Here is a 21,553-nt window from a genome sequence, read left to right as displayed (position 1 = left end):
CGGCACCCTCGATTCGTTCGTTTTTTTTCTGCCTCTAAGTCGATCCTGTCTTTCCTTTCTCTGTTGGGGGTCGGATTTTCGCTGGGTGCCTAAGCGCGGGTTCCATGCCTCGTGTGCCATACCACGAAGGCAGGATCATGATGCTGGGATTGAGACTCGGCAAGAGACTCTCCCAGGCCCGGAGCTCATGATTCCTCCCGATACGGACCGCGGCGATGCGTCGTTAGACGCTGATCGCGGAGGCGACTTTCGTACCAGTAAAACGGTCAGGAAGGGGACCGGGGGGAAAGAGGTACAAGCGTCGCCTCCTGAGGTGTCCCAGCGCGAGGCGGGGAGAAGGGGGAATGGCAAGTCCTCTCCGGGCTGTGGGGACTCGCAGCTAGGCGCGGACTCCCAAGGGGAGGCCGCGCCCGGCCATTACCCGGGTCCCCACAGACGGCCCTCACGGGCCCCATTGTTGTTCCCCCTCCTCCCTTCTCTGTCGACCCCCCTCCCCCACCTCCTTTTGGGGGGGAGAAAAATTTGGTTCCGGGGGGGGATCTCCACTTTGCCCACCCCGGGCCAAGCCACCCCAGTCTCCCCACGGGAGGGGATTCGGGGCGCGTGGCAACCTGCTCGGCAGGTCTTCCCGCTATCCGGCCGGTCTCCCCTGCTGGGGGAGGCCCGCGCGTGTCAGGCGGTTCCGGGCAGTCAGCCCGCTCGTCTTCCGGCGGGACTGACACCCAAGTCGGACCTGACCTCCCTCCGACTTGGCCAGGTTGTTCCCTTCATGGAGATCAATGCGCCAGTGACCCTTGGGGTTCGGGTCACAGTATGGCTGGTGCCCACGGGTGGTTAACCCCATTCTACCCGTACTGGGGCGCACCTAGGGTGCACGCTGGGTTGCCGGGAGCACCAAGGGCCAGCCCCTTGTCCGCTCCCCACCCGACCCAACCCAGCACATCTCACAGGGTGACACACACAGCCCCGACAAGTGGGATCGACTTCTTGTCGGTCAGGTCGAGCTCCTCGACCAATATTGCCACTCTGTCCACAAATTGGGCCTCTGTCAACCCACAGGTGACCTCCACGGTCACAACGGCCTCCTTGTCAGGACCGCCGGCTTCTCAGGGGCTCTACTCGGCCCGGGGGAGCCTGTGGTTCCCACCTGCCCAGCCCTCGGTCCTACAGTGAGATGAGTGGGTGTTTGTCCCCTCACAGCACTCGTGGGTCCCTCCTGCATCCAGGGACGCCCTCTCTGAAAAGGTGTGGCACCCACCATCCCAAGCATGGTTGGACCTACGGTCCACACGCTCCCCACCCGCTTCAGGTGTCAAGGACATAACAGTGGCGGCCATGGTCCCGGCTCGGGATCGTCCCAGCTCACCCCGCTGGGCTGACCACAGCTCACAGGACGCCCCAGTGGGTACATCCACTTGGGATGGCACCCAGCAGGGGATGGACTGCGAACAAGAGTGGGAGCCCCTGTCTTCGGATGAGGATGAACAAGCAGATGAGCACTCTTCGCCCACATCCCAAGGGTGGACAGATTGAGCCCGCACCTCCCTAGGGACCAGCCTGAACCAAACTCGGACTTTGCCGAGCTCGAACTGACCCTCCCCAATAGGGTCACGTATGCTGAATCAGTCCCTCAGGCTACTTTGTTACCCTTGACCCTCCTTTCGCCATGTGACTCTAACTCCAGAACCACAAGGCGACTCAGAGTGCCAGAAATGGTGCAGGAATGGCTTAATAAGCCAGCCCGCACTGTCAGGGGTGCTGCTTCCATCCCTCCTCCAGGCAGGGAGTCCCTCTCTGCCCCGGGCGCCTTTTCCCCGGGAAAGTTCCTTAAAGATTCCTCCAAGGGAGGGGTGTGGTCCTGGTACACACAGGACCACCCTGCCTACAGCGGAGCAGAGCCCTCCGCACAGGACAGGATGTTGGTCTCACAGCGCACCACCTTCCCCACTTCAGCTACCCTATCTTTTAAAACGTTAGCAGAGTGGGACAAATTGGCCCGCCGCTGCCTCCTCGAGGTTTCCACGGCGTACACCTTCGACGCGTTCCTCCACAGGGCCAAGGAGCTGTGGGAACAGTGTCCGGTTAATCAGGACACGGGGTCTCCTTCCTCTGTCCCGCCTGGCCTCTTCACAGACCAGAGGTTACACGCTTTTGGCAATAGGGTAGCATCTGGTCTCACAGCAGCTGCAGACACAGCTACCAGCCTTCACTTCAATACTGTGCTAGCGCGGCCTGATGCCATTCTCAGCCTCTCTAACATTCCTGTGGAGGAGAGGGCTGCCCTGCGGTCCATCCCAGCACAGCAGCACTCCCTCTTCAGCCAGTTCCCGCCCCATTTTGTCAGCCACAGGGCAGAGACAAACAGGGAGGTGGCCTCATATTTGGCCCACACCTCTCATGGGCTCCAGGGTTCTATGCCATTGAAGAGACCGGCCACCAGGGCCCCTCCATATACCACGCCGCCTAAGTCAAAGCAGCGTGTGCAGAATCTGTGGCAGAGGAATAAACCACCTTATGTCCGTCCAAGCCGACCGGCCATGCCCAAGGCCAGAAGGCAGCACCCCCAGTGACTGGGCCCCGATTCAGCACCGCCAGTCGTTTAGCCCCTCCAAGTAGGAAACTTGTCCCGGCATGCACATCAGTGGTGTGCTCTGGGACTCAACGACGGGATTATGTCGGTGCTAGAGTCGGGGTACATGCTGTCTTGGGGGGAGGATCGCCCCCCTCTAAGATACACTCCTCCTCCTTAGGTGCCCAGCTCGACGGAGCAGGAGAGCGTCCTAGAAAAAGAGATATCGCACCCACTCCTCATGGGGCTATATCTCAACTCTCGGACCCGGGCCCCGGTTTTTACGGCTGGTTGTTGGTGATTCCAAAGGTCTCGGGAGGGTGGACACCAGTTTTGGACTTGTCCCCCCGCAACAAATTCCTCCCCAAAATCAAATTCAAGATGGACACACAGGCACAGATTCGGGAGACCATCCAACAAGGTGATTGGCCTACCTCTATCGATCTGGAAGATGCTTATTTTCATATACTCATCCATTCGGCATCCCATTGGTACCTGAGGTTTGTGTGGAGGGACAAGGCGTTCCAGTTCTCGGCCCTCCCATTTGGTCTGTCCCTTGCCCCTTTCCTGTCTACCAAGGTGGTGCGGGAATTGGTGTCCATCGTCCGCTCGGAATCCATTTGTCTCTGTGTGTACCTGGACGACTGGCTTATCCTGGCCCAGTCGCAGGCCCTGTGCCTGAGTCATACGGCCAGACTTCTAGACCTTTGCTCCCAACTGGGCTTCCTCATCTCAAAACCAAGCCTGAAGGCCTACAACGACCAGGCCGCAAGACCATCGCACAAGTACAACGTGCACAGCTTGAAGGAGAAACTCAAAGCAGAAGAGTTCAAGATTGAATTGAGGAACAAGTTCAGTGTGCTTTCCCAACTCCCAGAGGACTCAATAGAAGAACATTGGCACAGCCTTCGAGAGACCTGGACAACAACTTGCAAAACAGTCCTGGGCAAGAAAACGAGGAAGCACAAAGAGTGGCTATCAACAGACACCTGGACACTCATCACTGAGAGGAAGCATTTGAAAGACCAGATCAACTGCACGCAAGATCAAGCCGAGAGACATGAGCTACAAGCACAGTACTGGGAGACGAACCGACAAGTAAAGCGAAGTGCGAGAAAAGATAAAAGAGCCTACATCGAGGAACTGACAGCAGAAGCTGAGAATGCAGCAGGTCAGCGGAACATGAAGCGCCTGTATGAGACCACCAGGACACTCTCCGGGAAAAACAGCAACCCAAGCCGGCCCGTCAAGGACAAAGACGGAAACACCATCCTTGGCGAAGAACAGCAGAGAACAAGATGGGCGGAGCATTTCAAAGAAACGCTCAACCGACCAGCACCACCCGCCCCACCAGACATCCCGCCACCTACCAAGCTCCTCGACATCAACACCAACCCTCCCAGCAAGACCGAGATCGTCAAGGCCATCAAGTCCCTCAAGTCAGGAAAGGCAGCCGGCCCAGATGGAATTCCACCTGAAGCTCTGAAGGCCGACATCCAGACTTCAGCTGAGATGCTGCACCCTCTCCTTTGCAAGATCTGGGAACAGGAGCGAGTGCCAAAAGACTGGAAAAGAGGACATCTTGTAAAGCTGCCAAAGAAAGGGGACCTTTCATCCTGCAACAGCTGGCGGGGAATCATGCTGTTGTCTATTCCGGGCAAGGTACTGAGCAGAATCATTCTTGAGAGACTGAAGAACGCTTTGGACAAGACACTTCGGGACGAACAAGCAGGCTTCCGACAAGATCGCTCGTGCACGGATCACATCGCAACCATGCGCATCATCATCGAGCAGTCCCTGGAGTGGCAGACCCCCCCTGTACACAGTCTTTGTCGACTTTCAAAAAGCTTTTGACAGTGTCGACCGAGATGTCATCTGGAGACTGATGTACCACTATGGATTTCCACCAAAGTTTCTAACCATCATCCAGCAAATGTACGAAGACGCCACCTGTCAAGTGATCCACGACGGGAAACTGACGGAACCTTTCAGTGTGCAAACCGGCGTCCGTCAGGGTTGTTTGCTCTCACCGACCATTTTCCTGATGGTGGTTGACTGGGTCATGAGGCAGTCTACAGCAGATCGGAGGACAGGCATCCAGTGGACTTTCACTAAACAGCTGGAGGACCTAGACTTCGCAGATGACATGTCTTCTCTCACACAGGCAGCAAGATGCGCAGGAGAAACTATGTCGTGTGGCAGAAGAAGCTGAGAAGACTGGACTCCAAATCAACATTGGGAAAACAGAGGTCATGAGGGTCAACAACAAGAAGCAAGATCCAGTGCAACTACACCAAGAGAACATCAAGGAGGTTGACAAGTTTGTCTACTTAGGCAGTGTTGTCAGCAAAGACGGGGGGACGGACGAAGACATCAAGAGCCGTATCAACAAAGCAAGACACGCCTTCAACACCCTTCGACCAATCTGGAGATCGACAGCCCTCTCAATCCGCAACAAGATCCGGATTTTTAACACCAACGTGAAGTCGGTTCTACTCTATGGCTCAGAGACGTGGAGAGTGACAAAGACCAGCACCCACAAGCTTCAGACATTCACCAACAGATGTCTAAGAAACATCCTGAACATCAGATGGCCAGAGGTTGTCTCCAATGAAGAACTTTGGAACATGACAAAACAGGCCCCACTGGAGACGGAAATCAAGAAACGGAAATGGGGATGGATAGGCCATACACTACGCAAGCCTGCAACAAACATCACAAGACAGGCTCTTGATTGGAACCCACAGGGGAAAAGGAAAGTTGGCCGTCCGAAGCAGACCTGGCGGAGAAGCATTGAGGCAGAGACAAGGGCGGCCGGAATGACGTGGGCCGAACTGAAGAGGACCAGCCAGAGCCGGGTGCGTTGGAGGAGTGTTGTTCCCCAAGGAATCAAGAGGAATAAGTCAAGTCAAGGGCTTCCTCATGGACCAGCAGATATGCGATCTGTCCCCACGTCAGTCCTTCGACTTCTTAGGGATGAGATTCGACACGCGGTCCATGATAGTCTCTCTGGTGCCAGATCACTGGGACCGTCTGGCAGGCTTCCTCAGCCACTGGCGCCACTCCTCCCAAGATACAGCGCGGACACTTTCTTCCCTCTTGGGCATGATGGAGTCCACGGCACCTCTCATTCCCCTGGACAGGGTTCTCAAGCGCCCTCTCCAGAGGGCACTGAGGTTACGCCGGTCCCAGAGCACTCAGCCATGGGATACCCAGATATGTCTGGGCGAGTGGTTCCTCGAGGTGACATCAGAGTGGTTAATCAACCCCCTTTGGACACAGGGGGTGCCCATAGCCCCACCTACTCTTCAGGTGGCACTCTTCACAGACGCCTCCTCCCTGGGCTGGGGAGCCCACATGGACTCACTCCATGCAGCAGGGACTTGGTCCCCGGAGGAGCGCCTATGCCACATCAATGTTCTGGAACTGGAGGCAGTTCGCAGGGCTCTCCTGCACTTCATGGGGGAGGCCACTGGCAAGACCATCCGCTTGTTCACGGACAAGACGACGGTCGCATGTTATGTGAACAAATGGGGGGGAGCGCACTCGGCAGACCTCTTCATGCGGACTGAGGCTCTCCTCCGTTGGTGCCACAGCAAGGGCATTGCACTTTCAGCGAGACACTTAGCAGGAAAAACCAACATCTTGGCAGATGCTCTCAGCAGGTCCAAGAGTGTCATACGCACAGAGTGCACCCTGGACAAGGACAGCCTTCAGTGGGTGTGGGAACAGTGGTTTCGGCCGATGGTGGACCTTGTTCAACAAGAGACTTCCCACTTACGTCTCTTCGGTTGCCGACCCAGAAGCGTGGGCAGTGGATGCTCTCTCTCTAGACTGGAGCAGTCTGATTGCCTCCGCGTTTCCTCCCTTTCCAATTCTGTCCAAGGTGATACGGAAAGACAGATTGGAACACCCGCAGCTGATCCTCATTGCGCCGAAATGGCCAGCCCAGACCTGGTTTCATGACCTTCAGTCCCTGACACGTTTCCACCCCTGGAACTTGAAACCAAATCTCATCTGCTGAGGCAGCCTCGCTCGGGCACTCCTCATTCCAATCCTCAACTGCTCCACCAGCACGCTTGGCTGCTGTGCGGTCGGAACTGTCAGCATCACCATTGAAGTCCTCGACCCCTCGGTCGGCCTCTGTGTCGGCTGCGCTGACCCAGGGGTGTGCCTCCTCTGACCTCCTCTCCATAGTCACCAGAGCAAGGAGGCAGGGAACGGAGACTTTGTATGACTTTTCGCTGGAAGAAATGGTTGCGGTGGTGTACAGCTCAGGGCATTCCCCCTACGAACCCTACGAGCATGCAGCTGGCCAACTTCCTGGCTCTCTGCTCCTCGGTTCTCATCCTGTCTGCTAGTTCTGTGCGAGGGTACAGGTCTGCCATCTGTACCACAATGCAAACAGCTAGGTGGTCCCACCTTTGAAGCGGATTTCCTGCTCAGAGAGGTGACTAGGGGTGCCCCTCTGAAGGAAGCTAGAGACCCCAGAAGAGTGCCCCTCTGGGTCTTGTTCCTGGTGCTGGATTTCATTCGAAAACAGCCCTTCCAACCATTGGGGACTATTCCTTTTGACATCCTCACCCTCATGACCACTTTCCTTCTGCGGCTGGCCACAGGCAGTCGTAGAAGTGAGCTGCATGGTCTTAGTGGAATGCCACAAGATCTGGCCTTCCACAGAGATGGTTCCATCACTATTCGTTTCCTTCCAGAGTTTCTGGCTAAGAACCAAGACCCTGAGGTTCCTTCCCCCTCTCTGAGGGTCAGACCTTTGTCTGATATTCTTGCCCAAGATGATGAGGATAGGCACCTCTGCCCTGTTCGGTGTCTCAAATATTATTGGGATAGGTCTCGCCATAGGCGTTCTTCTCAGAGGCGTCTCCTCATCTCCCTCAATGAGAATTACAAGAAAGACATCGCTGCAGGCACCATTTCCCGCCGGGTTTCCCAAGTCATTCGTAGAGCCTACTCTCATGCACACAGGGATATCAGCTGTCTTCATCCCAGAGCACACGAAGTGCGGGCCATAGCTACTTCGGCTACTTTCCAGCACTGAGTGCCAACGCAGCATGTCTTGGAGGCAGCCTTCTGGCGGTCTGAGAATCCCTTCATCAACTTCTACCTCAGGAATTTCCGTATGACCAGGGCTGACGGTTCCAAGGGGACTTCCTTTGTCGCGGCTAACACTGCCGTCTCAGTTACAAGGGCTCCCCATACGAACCAGTAGGCGTTGCCCTCCTCCATTTGCTTTAAATTCTGCATCAGTTTGACATGGTACAGTATATGACACCAAAAGGAGGAGTTTGTATTATACTCCATGTTTGGAGCCCTGTGATTGATATCAGTGGTGTCACAGGGGCTTCGTATTGTATTCATTTGTATTTGTATTTCATTTTACCACAACAGATTTCTGTGTGTGAAATTCGGGCTGCTTTCCCCAGGGAGAGCACGTCGCTGCACTACGAGCGCCACCCTTTTTTTGTATTTTTCCTGCGTGCAGTTTTATTTGTTTTTCCTATCGAAGTGAATTTTTCTACAGAATTTTGCCTATCGAAGTGAATTTTTCTACAGAATTTTGCCAGGAACAACCCGTTTGTTGCCGTGGGTTCTTTTACGTGTACTAAGTGCATGTTGCACACGGTGCCTCGGTTTATCGTCCCATCCAAATGACTAGCGTCCAGACCAGCACTCAAGGTCTAGTGGAGGGGGAGAAAATATCGGTGGCTGAGCCGTGATTCGAGCCAGCGCGCTCAGATTCTCTCGCTTCCAATGCCATCACTCCACGTGGATCAGGATTAGCTCTGGTTCAGCCATGTTTTCGGTTTTGCTCCACTGTTGTCCACCAACCCACCAGCCGATGTTTGTAGTTGTGGACGTGTTTAGTTTTCAATGACAGCCCTGGCCCAACAGACTGTCGAAATCTATTTTCAGTGGATGCTTCTCGTCTTGTGGAACGTCAGTTTGTCAACCGTCTGTCAAGTGTCTAGAGTGATTGAAACCACCCTCGTCTTCTTTATGACCTTATACATACATACATAATACACACACACACACACACACACACACACACACACACACATGCATACATACATACACACACACACACACACACATATAGATGTGTGTGTGTGTGTGTAGTTATAAAGGGTGTTATAAGGTTAATTGGCAGCAGGGCAAAAAGGAAATTACAACAAGGATAAAAATGTCCTGCAATTTTTCGACGAAGTGTCTTGCTCAAGCTGGCCAGTGGACTGACTCACTGTTACGCTTTCCACGGGGTCTGTCTCCGAGTTGTGCTCATAACTCCGTGTCTGTGCCATAACTACACGTGCTGTTCTGTCTGATGGGGGATGTGGCAAACAGAAAAACAGATTGAATATATACCATTGTGCAGCTTATGTGTTTTGGTCTGGCCCGTTTTTACAACTAATCCTGAAGTCAGGTCCAGTGTCATGTTCGCGTTCAACTCTCCGGGACACCGACATGTTTACAGAGAACAAACAACAACACAACACACAACAAAAGCGCCTTCGTTTGCTTAAAGTCGCACGTTCAAAAGCATGCATGGTTCGTTGGTAACGTGGCACACTTGCGCGGGGGAGTGTGTGTGTGCGCGCGCGCGCTCGCGCGTGTGTGTGTATATGTGTGTGTGTGTGTGTGTGTGAGTGAAGGCAGCGGGTGTTTCCCCCATGTAGAACGTGAAGCCGCTCCCCATTACATGCACGAAAACCAGCTCCGGTCTTTACTTCGTTTTCGTACTGTTCTGGGGGAGACACCCATTTGACGAGCGAAATTCTTACTGGGATACATGTATATTCAAAAGAAGAGAGACCCACCTATCAAGCCATGTCAGTACCCCAGGACTGACAATGGTGTCATGTACCATATTTTCCATGAACCATGACCAGGAAAATTAGGTCATTTATATAGGACAACTACTGACACTCGCATCCGGCTGTCAGTCCGCTGAGAAGTCGTCTGCTAATTGGTGGCAGTTTCTGCACTGTTACCGTGTATCTTCGATGAAATCGTGTTATGCTTGCTCCCACGACATGCCCAATGTTGTGTCTTGTTTGATGTCTGCCAATAATTTACTTACCATCGTAGTCAGCTGAGCGCTCGGCTACATATATGAAGTTACCGCTTCGCGCTAAACTGACACGAATAGCAAAATGGCTGATTGAACACCTCTGGTGGCTTTCAGTTAGCAAAGGGGCTCAAAGAAGGCATGCGTTATGCACCTGTTTTTAGAGAAATGGATCCGATCGCTATTCCCGAGGTGTTGGAAAATGTTGGAATGCATTGACGACCACTAATTGAGCAACAAGTGACGGTCGAAAGCGATAGTGTTTTGTGACCAAACGTTTGGTCATCGTGATTTTTTTTTTTTTTTTTTTTTTTGGGGGGGGGGGGTTATCTATAGCCCCCCCCCCCCCACACACACACACACACATACCTTTTTCCCCCCCTTTTTAAAACAAACATACACAGTTTGACGTGAAACACAGGGACCTGTGGACGTGACAGTACCATAGTTTTTAGTCAATCCTGGAGAGGAGACCCTGGACTGACAAAATTCCTTTTCCATTGTCTGCCTTTCGCGTCAAGTGCCCACAGTGAGTGGAGTGGCATGGCCTCCTATTGTTTCACCATGGCCACAACAGTTTACGTCGTGCGCATCTGAGGATTGTTGGTTCAGGTTTCCGTCCCACCCCTCCCGGCGTTGTGTGAGTGTTCTGTTGTTGCTCACACTGTGTGCTGTTCACACAGGACAGCGGTTCTCTTCATCCACGTAGTGTTCTGCAGACACGTCTTACCGACGGGATTACATCTTGACAGACGGAGAAGTGAGGCATGTGATGCACCAGATCAGCTAACACACACACACACACAGACGCGCGCGCGGGCGCGCGCGCGCACGCACACACACACACACACACACACACACACACACACACACACACACACACAGATGCCATTCAAATTATCTGAATAAAAATCAACCAAAGTCCGAATTTTGTTCTGACGCTTGTCATTGTGAAGGAGTTGTCTCGCTTGGACCTGTCAGAAGCGATAGAGGACATGCTTGATCGAAGTGGAGGGTTTAAAACGAGTGATGTCAATCTCCAGTTCTGGTTGCTGACTAACCATACCCCAACACTAAACAGTGAAGCTTACTAAATATTTTTTTTATGTGTCACTGCGTGCAGACGGCATTTCTGTTCCTTGGTTTGGCTGTCCAGCTGGCTTGTTGGATGGTTTGGTATGTGTGTGTGTGTGTTTGTGTGTGTGTGTATTTGAACGCGCGTGTTAAAATGAATATATGCGAATTTTGCGTTTTTAGTCTTCTGATAGATTTATTTATTATTCATAATTTCCAGAACTGCATGTCTGTATGTTTGTACGTATGTATGTATGCATGTATGTATGTCTCTCTCTCTGTCCGGTTAACTCAGCGTCTAGTCTGTTCCGTGATTTTATACACACGGTCACTGCTTCTTACGTGCACTCACGTGCCAGTGCATGACTGCCGGAACAATTCCACTTTCAACGTGGGCAGTGATGAATTCGTACTCTTTGAGAGAGATAGAAGCTGTGAGAGAGTGAGGCAGAGTACGGTAGCGGGAATGTGTGTGTGTGTGTGTGTGTGTGTGTGTGTGTGTGTGTGTGTTTGTATGTGTGTGAGTGTGTGTGTGTATGTGTGTCAGAGAGAGAGAGAGAGAGTGTGTGTATGTGTGTGTGTGTGCGTGTGTGTGTGTGTGTGTGCGAGTGTGTGTGTTTATGTGTGTGTGTTTGTGTGTGCGTGTGTGTGTGTGTGTATGTGTGTGTGCGTGTGTGTGTGTGTGTGTGTTTCTGTGTGTGTGGGTGTGTAAGTGCGTCCGCGTATGTAGGAGTGTGTGTGCGTGAGAGAGAGAGAGAGAGAGAGAGAGAGAGAGAGAGAGAGAGAGAGAACGCTAACAAACCAGACTACTCCTATCCAAATTGCGAACTTCCTTGCAAAGAAGGGGGCGGGACTGGGACTTTCCCCCAGGGGGGCTTTTCGTCTTTATTTCCTTTGGGACTGTCTGACCTGCGTGATGCTTCTTTCCTGTTGAGTCACTGGGCAGGGGGTTGGAGGAGGGACAGGGGGTGGAGGAGGGACAGGGGGGTGAGGACGACGTCGGCACGGGCAGGTAAGAAGACTTTGATCCTCCCTGCCCCCCTTCCCCGTGTCAGGGTCTCCCTCCTTCCCTTCGTCACGCATGCAGTTGACATCTTTCTCGCCCACCTCTCACTGTGCGTCAGGCCAGACTTTGTAAAGCGTAATTTGCTTTGGAGGATGGAGGGAGAGGTGTGTGTGTGTGCGTGTGCGTGTGTGTGTGTGTGTGTTGGGCTGATATCGTCAACAACACCGAAGTATTCTTGTAAGTTATATATTTTGTTTGAGCTGTATAAAGAAGGAATTTTTACATCACCATGGTTAAATTGCATAAGAAATATTTCAACAGAAACTGGATTTGATTGTGTCTGGGATTCCCAGTCATTTTTTTTTTTTAAACAAAAACAGTTTTTGTTTCCGTATCAGACATGTATTGCAAAATAATTTTATTCGGATGTAGCGTGACGCACTGGAAAATAGCAGTTAATGTTTATATTTATCGAAACTTTAAACTAGATTTTGAAAGAGAAAAGTATATATCCAGTCTAACGTTACGTCTTGACATTCATACAGTTCAAGGGCAGTGGTCACAAATTGTCTGTAGAGGCCGCTATACGCTATAATATTCCACGTGAATAGCGGACTGGTCGTGACTATGATATGGGTGTTATTGGAGACGAGTTATCATGGAATGCCTGAAATTTGCAGTTCTTCGAAATGATTTTTTTTTTTTTAATTGAATCCGAAACCAGTTTTCAGTTTTTGCAATTTGTTGAAAGCAGGAAGAAGAGTGTGTTTGAAAGGGGGAATTTCATCAACATGGGAAAGACTACACGGTGACGTGATCGTTGCTGATGTTTTTATCACCAGTTTCAGTGGTTTAAGTGCTGTTCACGTTTTGATTTTATTGTTTAATTCAAATGATGTAACTTTATATCCTCCATGCCCCAATAGGGGTCAAAGGTTTAAATATTCATGATGCGTGTGTGTGTGTGCGTGTGTGTGTGTGTGTGTGTTGTAATTCGCGACGAAGTTTGCACATAATTCCCTCAGTACCTCCCCTTTTTCTCTGTCCTCCCTCCCCCCCCCCTCTCTCTCTCTCTCTCTCTCTCTCTCTCTCTCTCTCTCCCCCTCTCTCCCCCTCACGCTCTATCATTTCAACTCTAAAATATCGGGTCTCTCTCTCTCTCTCGTGCGCGCTTTCTCTTTTTGCATCTGTCCCCAATACTTTCAGTTGTTTGTCTTTACATCACTTTAGTTCATAAACATCCGGTTGCAACGCTTTTTTGTTCTTGTCGGACATGCATGCAGTTAATTGGGTTTAGCTATTATTTTATATTGCGATGTCATGCGCTAAATGTTAACTCTTTCATCGCCAGTCGATTTTGAGTACAAAATTCCCTTGTGGTATAAACACAGAAAAGACAGTGGCTAAGAACAGATGGGGACCTCCCCCTGCGATGTATTGAAAATATGGCCTATCCAACCACCGAACATTAAGAGCAGTAGGTTCGTGGATAACAGATCAATGACTGGTCACCTTTCAGTGACATGGGTCCTCTACCACGCCTGTGCATAAAATTAATGCGAGCTTGGCGGTGAAAGGGTTAAAGCGTGCGTTACGCGTGCAGACAGGTGTCAATCCAATGAGAGTTAATCCCACAGACTGGCGAGCGAAGATGTGAGAAATCGTCGGCTTTCCCAAAGCTACAGGATTGTCCATCATCATATATCCGGTGGATATGGGGTGAAAACTACAGCTGTCAGACTTTGGGAAGTGGCCATCCATTTTCCTTCTTCATTCGCTTCCCGTCTGTTCGCTTGAAGTGATATTCATAAACTAGTGAAGAGGAATGTGTGTTGGTGCGTGTGCGTGTGTTGGTGGAGGTTAAGGTGAGTGGAAGATGGGAGGTAATAAGTTAAAAGCCCGTGTATTTCTCATCTGTCAACGCTGACAGTTGCCGTGATGTGGTCTGTGTTGTCCCTCGGTGAAATTCACCATTTAGTTGATTCAGTGTGTGTGTGTGTGTGTGTGTGTGTGTGTGTGTGTGTGTGTGTGTGTGATTCATTTAACGTCTGTTCGCTAAACTGATTTTAAACGGAAAAAAAATACAGTGTATGTATATATGCGTATGGTAGCGTGTACGAACTGTATACAATTACAGATGTGACAAGGAGAATTTTAGAATGGAGAATAACAACTTGACCACAAAAAGACCAAATTATTCCAGTTAATTAAACATAAATCAAACAGCTAGTACAAACAGGTAAGAGCCAAATGCCGGAATACTTACAGGTATTGGACATTTTGATAAACTAACAAAAAATAGTAAGTTTACGTTGAGTTGAATACTTTCGTAACCGATTTTTTTGGAAAATATAGGACTTCGCGTTGAGTGTGTGTGTGTGTGTGTGTGTGTGTGTGTGTGTGTGTGTGGCACATGGAGAGAGAGGGGGGGAGAGAGGGATACAAAAAGAGAGAGAAAAAAACGGACAGAGGGACAGGAAGTGACATAGAGGAGGAAGAGGGGAGGGTGAGGGTGGGGTGGACAGACAGTGAATGATATCATGTACCACACTCTCTCCTACCCCCCCCCCCCCCCCCCCCCCCCCCCCGCCCCACGTCTTGGAAGTGGACCTGCATGTCTGTGTCGGTTATATTGCTTTGCCAACTTGATGAGTGTATGATGTGTATACAATTTTTGGTCAACAACTGCGGTAGCACAAACAATAACCCCCCCCCCCCATCCCACCCCCCAACCCCGCACGCACGCGCACACACACACACACACGTTTGTACACACACACACACACACACACACACACACACACACACACTGAACCAAGATAGCGAGCAGAATAGTTCATCAATGTAGAACTGAGCTCTGTAGGTAATAGGAGTTCTGCAGTTCTGTTCAAACCAAACCTGTTTTGGTTAGATTTTTTTTCTTTTTGTGTGTGTTTGGTTTTGTTTCATGTAATGTCGCTTTGTTTCTCCTGTTTACATGGTGTGGTTTTGTTTCAGGTTGTTTTTTTTTTATCATCATTATCATACACTTTATGTTATCTCATTTTTTTTATTTTTGTTTGGTTTTTACTTTATCTCATGTTCCTCATCCTCGGTTTCTTTGGTTCCTTGTGTTTTTATCTTTTTTATAATCTTCCATTTTACTTTTCTAAAATTTGTTTTGTATGTTTCCAGCGGGGTGAAGGCGGTGGGAAGATGGAAGTGATGCTGGTCAGGTTCCAGAGTTCCTGCACTGACCACGCTGGTCTGCATCAGTGTGACACCTATTTCAAGTTCTGCATTGACAAACAACGGTATGACCACTGCCGCTGCTGCTACAGATTCTGTGGTTGAACTGATTTCTTGTTTCGGGTGCTGGAAAGATGGAGAGACTGGGAGACGCACGCACGCACACACACACACACACACACACACACACACACACACGCACAGAGGAAGAGAGAGAGAGAGAGAGAGAGAGAGAGAGAGAGAGAGATTATATAGTGAACATAAGTATATTATTGTCTCGTGGGGGGTTTTTGTTGTTGTTTTTTTTGGTGATAGAGGGTTGTCTAAACTGGAATTACAAGACTTGTTTTTTGTGTAGTATCGTTGTTGTTTATTCTTTCAGTTCTTTTCTTTCTTTCCTTCCCTTGAAACCCCATCATCAGTGAGTGAACATTTTCCTTCCTTTCTCCAAAAAACTCTTTCTCTTTTGTTGTTTTCCAGAACACCCAACATCAATACATGTCACTACAAATACAAACTGACTGGCCACTACGAAAATGACAACACGATGGACTTTGGCAGCGACATACAAGGGGTGGACAACCCTCTGATCGCCCACACCGCCTCCTTCAAGGTCAGTCGGAGAGTGATGATGAAGGAGGGTGTGGGAGAGGGGGTGAGAGAAAATTAGAAGGGTGGAGGAGAGGGATAGGGGTGGGCAGAGGTAGGGAGGGAAGGGTGAGGTCGGTCTTTTGTTTGGCCGCCTCTCAGTAATGCGCTATGTGTCGATTATGTCTGCCTCAATCTTTCTTAATCTTTTCTTTATGTCCATACCCATATTGTCAAGGAAATATAGTATGGTGTTGTTGTTTTGTTGGTTTTGTATGCACGGACACTGGTGTGTGAAATGGAATATAGAAATGAAATGAATGGAATATAGACATGACAAACAAAAACCCACTGGAGTATTCTTCAGATGTGGAAGCCATATTCCTGTCCGAGTTCAGTCACACAGCCTTCCTTTGCTGAAAGAAACAAGTTCTCAAAACCTCCTGACTGAAAAACGTCAAGAACTGACCTAACTTTATTTCTTCTTCTTCTTTTTTTTTTTTTTTTTTTTTGTTGTTGTTGTTGTTGTTATTGTTGTTGTTTGATGTGGTTTTTTTGTTTGTTCGTTAACTGGAAGAAGGCTTTTGATAAAGCAGAAATATTTGACCTTCAAGAAGTGTTGGTGTCTGTGTCTTCTCTTTGTTCAGATATGAACAGTATCAGTGAACAGGCTTTATAGACACAAACAGTATCAGTGAACAGGCTTTATTGACATGCACAGTATCAGTGAACAGGCATTATAGACACAAACAGTATCATTGAACAGGCTTTATAGACACAAACAGTATCAGTGAACAGGCATTATAGACACAAACAGTATCAGTGAACAGGCTTTATAGACACAAACAGTATCAGTGAACAGGCTTTATTGACATGCACAGTATCAGTGAATAGGCTTTATTGACATGCACAGTATCAGTGAACAGGCTTTATAGACATGCACAGTATCAGTGAACAGGCTTTATAGACATGCACAGTATCAGTGAACAGGCTTTATTGACATGCACAGTATCAGTGAACAGGCTTTATTGACATGCACAGTATGAGTGAATAGGCTTTATTGACATGCACAGTATCAGTGAACAGGCTTTATAGACACAAACAGTATCAGTGAACAGGCTTTATAGAAATGCGCAGTATCAGTGAATAGGCTTTATTGACATGCACAGTATCAGTGAATAGGCTTCATAGACATGCACAGTATCAGTGAATAGGCTTTATAGACATGCACAGTATCAGTGAACGGGCTTATTGACTTGATGATTATTTTCTATTGTTTGTTTGTTTTTGTTGTTGGTTTTTTTTGTTTTTTGTTTTTTTTGTTTTTTTTTTGTTTTGCTTGTTGTTGTTACATAGCCTATCTCCCTTTATGTGCTACGTTTTTTGTGAATACTTCCTCTTTCTGGGACGAGTGTGAATGAGTTATACAGTGTATACACTTGTGTTATACACTTGGGATGAGTAATGCAGTGTAAATTATATACGGCAACAGGCTTAATTAGGCACGCAGTGTATATTACTTTCTCTCGCGGTAAGTATATCAAGACTATGAGGGCGGACAGGTAGACAGACGGACGGCAGAGGGATGGACGAATGATCAGGTAGACAGTGGGACTAACTAGGGGAACTGATGCAGTTTGAGCACCTTAACTTACACAGGGACTAACTAGGGGAACTGATGCAGTTTGAGCACCTTAACTTACACAGGGACTAACTAGGGGAACTGATGCAGTTTGAGCACCTTAACTTACACAGGGACTAACTAGGGGAACTGATGCAGTTTGAGCACCTTAACTTACACAGGGACTAACTAGGGGAACTGATGCAGTTTGAGCACCTTAACATGGAACTTAATTGAATAAGAAACTATGACACAGAAATACGTGAAGTTGATTTCAGCAGGTTAAGGACACAAAATACTTCATGTATCAGTTTTATTTTTCAGGATTTGCAAAACAAGAGATAAAACGGAATATTTTTAACTTTAAAAAAAAGCTCAGTTGACCATCACGTGTAGTTAATTTGAGCGCTCTGTGCCTGAAATATGAGCAGGGGTGCTTAATATGCCATCATGGCTGTCATCTGCCCAAATAACTGACATTGCAAAATAAACAAATTAGCGGCAAAATAAAACAATTTTTTTTTCTGGTGTTTGTATACACACAGTTGTACCAATAAGACGTAAGCGGTCATGTGGGCAAACGAAGAGTCAAATAAAAAACAACAACAATGAATTTTTTTTTTTTAAACCACTAAAACCAAACAAACCGTCACATGCAAAATAGTCTGGGAATGTCAGTGAGACAAACCGCAAGGCTACTGGACTTGTTAATATCACTGTCTTGTAATACCTTGTACACACAAAAACGCACAAACACGCTTGCGTGCAAACGCGAACACCCTGCCCAAGTTACCAACAACCGATCTGCCCAAGTTAGCATCAGTGCTGTTATTCAGTGTTTCGGTCACACCACCAAAACGTTACGGGCATTTGGCATTGAACAACTGGCTTAGATTGTTAAAGGGTTGCTTTGTTAGTGGATAACAACTGTTCTTCAACAATTTCAGTAATGCAACGAAAGCTTAAAGCACTGTGAGGGCTACATTTTACATATGAGAAGATGAAATTCATTAAAAACTGGTTGAAAGTACTTCCTGCCAGAGAATCGACAGGAAATTTCTGACGTGGAACAAACACATGAAGTCCATTCCTGCTCATAGCATCAATGTATGATACATGCTGTTGTGTGGCTGGAACAGTGTGGTGCTCAGCTGTTGTGTGGCTGGAACAATGGGGTGCTCAGCTGTTGTGTGGCTGGAACAGTGTGGTGCTCAGCTGTTGTGTGGCTGGAACAATGGGGTGCTCAGCTGTTGTGGGGCTGGAACAATGGGTTGCTCTGCTGTTGTGTGGCTGGAACAATGGGGTGCTCAGCTGTTGTGGGGCTGGAACAATGGGTTGCTCTGCTGTTGTGTGGCTGGAACAATGGGGTGCTCAGCTGTTGTGTGGCTGGAACAGTGTGGTGCTCAGCTGTTGTGTGGCTGGAACAATGGGGTGCTCAGCTGTTGTGGGGCTGGAACAATGGGTTGCTCTGCTGTTGTGTGGCTGGAACAATGGGGTGCTCAGCTGTTGTGGGGCTGGAACAATGGGGTGCTCATGTTTCCAACATGTTCAAATTACCTGCACTTCCCCTACATATAGATAAATCAACTGATAGATAGGCAGAAGTGTCAGTGTTTGTATGTGTCTGAACACGCACACGCCTGAATGAAATATTCTCAAAAAAAAAAAAAAAAAGAAAGAAAGAAAGAAATAAAACGACGACGACAACATCAACATCAAAAGCATACTAACAAGTTGACCAACCAAACTGTGCAGACCAACGGAGCGAGTGATGTGATGTTTGTGATGGAAGCCTGGGACAAGGACGCCATCTCTGAAGATGACCACGTGGCCACACTGAGTCGGAACCTGGACTACACTCCGGCCGACAGCCAGGGCGTGGCACAGTGGACCAGTGTCTACAAACAGTCCGGGTCCTCCCAGTGAGTGTCAGCTCAACCCACCCCTTTCTCTTCTCCCCACACACCCACCCATCCTCCTCATCAGTTATGGCAGTCCTCACATACACAAATTTCTGTTCTCATATACATACAATAATTATTGTCCTCACTCAAGTCGCTTAAGGTGACTCAACGGGTAAATCGACACATTTCTTTGGTCCCGGCCATAGGCCTTCTTTAGCGCTGCAAATCTTCTTCGCTTGACTCGACCTCTTGCATAATGGATTCCGTGCTTTCATCCACCATAGTTTTTAACCCCAGTGAGGTTTTAGCCCCGTGTGGTGGACAGTGACGTCACACCCCGGTATGACACCGCCAGAGTTGCGAAAAATTGCCGCGTCAATGTGGTGTTCGAGAAAAAAAATCCCCTGGTTACTTTGAACTGGAAAACATGACACTCCGAAAAAAAATTGCTGTTCCAAACACTAGTTAACACCAATACACAAACATGTATACACACACACGCGCGTGCATGTATGTGTGCGTGGCAGTCTTTTCTTCTTGGGAGTGGAGAAATGGAGCGTTTCATTCCTTGGAATGTAACATGCCCAATTATTATACAGGGTATATATATATATATATATATATATATATATATATATATATATATATATATATATTTGATAGTCAGTCGTGTCCGACTATGACCATCAGAACAGCAGAGGAGGCAACTGCTGTTCCGACTATTTGGGCTAGAATTTGATTATAGTGGAGAGTGTCTTGGCCAAGTACATACCCACTCTCTCGACCATGAGGGTTTTAGGACAGTCGGCGTTGGAGCCCACAAGGCTGCAGCACCAAGAGCCAGTGCAATTTTGCCTCCTAGTTTGAGAGTCATTGTCCTTCATATATATATATATATATATATATGTGTGTGCGTGTGTGTGTGTGTGTGTGTGTTATACTGTGGGAATGCCTTTTTTTTTTTTTTTTTTTACCTGCAGCCCTTTTTTCGACCACACCTGTCTGACGGAAGCCATGTTCCAGACACGGGAAGAGTAAACTTGGAACGGCAGCACCACAAAAGCTCTGGGGCCTTTCACTTTTTATATGTTGAGAATGAGAGAGAGACAAAGATCTGGTTTCCAGGAGATGTCAACTTGACGCATGTGGACTGATCCATGATTGATGTTGGCCACTCCACATCTGCATGGAGAGAGAGCAAAGGGAAGGAAATGCCTGACCACAGCATAAAGCCAACGCTGGAGAGTCCAACACACATGTGGATAAAACATGTGCTTTATTTGAATACATACTCAGACCCCATCCTCTTCACACACACACACACACGCCTTTTTTTTCTTTCTTTTTTTCTCTTTTTTTCCTTCTCTTTTTTGGGGGGCCATTTTATTCAACAATGGCGGGAGAAAAAAAACCACACATACCAACGCGGCCAGTCTGGATGTGTGCATGGTCGTGAGAATTGTGAAGAGGGACTGTGGGAATGAGTGCACCTTCTTTTGAAGCGGGGTATTTCTTCCCCTGCCGCTCTCTCACGGCCACTCACACTTCTGTCTGTCTGTGTTTTCTATAGACGGACACTTTTTTGCAGTTTTAATCTTTCAAAATGTGTGTGCGTATGTCTGGGTTTGTAAATGCTCTAGTGTGAGCATAGATATATTCACACACACACACACACACTCACACACGCACACACACAGACACATGGATATATTAACACACACACAGACACACACACACAGACACACACACACACACACACACACATGCTCGTTCATAAAGTCATTCATTAAAAATTTTTTGTACATGTCTTGAAGACGGATAAAGCATCACTCGACGGGTTTATGCACTCACGCATGCACGCATATGCGCGCGCACACACACACGCACACACGCACGCACACACACATACACACACACACACACACACACACACACACACACACACACACACACACACTGTGGAGTGTTGGCCTAGAGGTAACGCGTCCGCTTAGAAAGTGAGAGAATCTGAGCGCATTGGTTCGAATCACACCAGTAGTCGCCAGTATTTTCTCCCCCTCCACTAGACCTAGAGTGGTGGTCTGGACGCTAGTCATTCGGATGAGACAATAAACCGAGGGCCGGTGTGCAGCATGTATTTAGCGCACGTAAACGAACCCACGGCAACAAAATGGGTTGTCCCTGGCAAACTTCTGTAGAAAAATCCACTTCGATAGGAAAACAAATAGAATTGCAGGCAAAAAAAACCCAAACCAACCAAAAAAAAAAAAAAAAAAAGAAGTAAAAAATGGGTGGCGCTGTCAGCCCAAGAAATCCACCAATCCTTCGTCCTACGGGAGAGGGTAAAATGGCGAACACATTGTCTGGGAACAGGCTAATTGTCCAGTCGGTCCAGTATGACAAATTTCGGGGAATTTGTTGCTATTGGTGCTCTCTGTGGCCGGCACTGGGACTGTGGCAGAGCCACGGTGTGGCT

General features: G+C 48.5%; 1 protein-coding gene across 5 annotated transcripts in view; it reads left to right on the top strand.

The window, feature by feature from the left end:
• LOC143284776 (uncharacterized) overlaps nucleotides 1-21,553 on the top strand; it is a 53,776-nt gene that overhangs the window by 18,627 nt on the left and 13,596 nt on the right. For 3 of the 5 annotated variants that reach the window (XM_076591769.1, XM_076591768.1, XM_076591770.1), the window contains 3 exons: nucleotides 14,911-15,029; nucleotides 15,445-15,577; nucleotides 18,929-19,095. In XM_076591769.1, the coding sequence (XP_076447884.1) occupies nucleotides 14,911-15,029; nucleotides 15,445-15,577; nucleotides 18,929-19,095 (419 nt within the window). Of the gene's footprint in view, nucleotides 1-13,446; nucleotides 13,602-14,910; nucleotides 15,030-15,444; nucleotides 15,578-18,928; nucleotides 19,096-21,553 lie in introns of those variants that run through there. The other 2 variants (XM_076591772.1, XM_076591771.1) reach the window with 2 other exon arrangements.

This window comes from Babylonia areolata, chromosome 8 (assembly GCF_041734735.1).
Source record: "Babylonia areolata isolate BAREFJ2019XMU chromosome 8, ASM4173473v1, whole genome shotgun sequence".
NCBI classification, from domain to species: Eukaryota; Metazoa; Mollusca; class Gastropoda; order Neogastropoda; family Buccinidae; genus Babylonia; species Babylonia areolata.
This window is presented reverse-complemented; position numbering and strand designations above follow the sequence as displayed.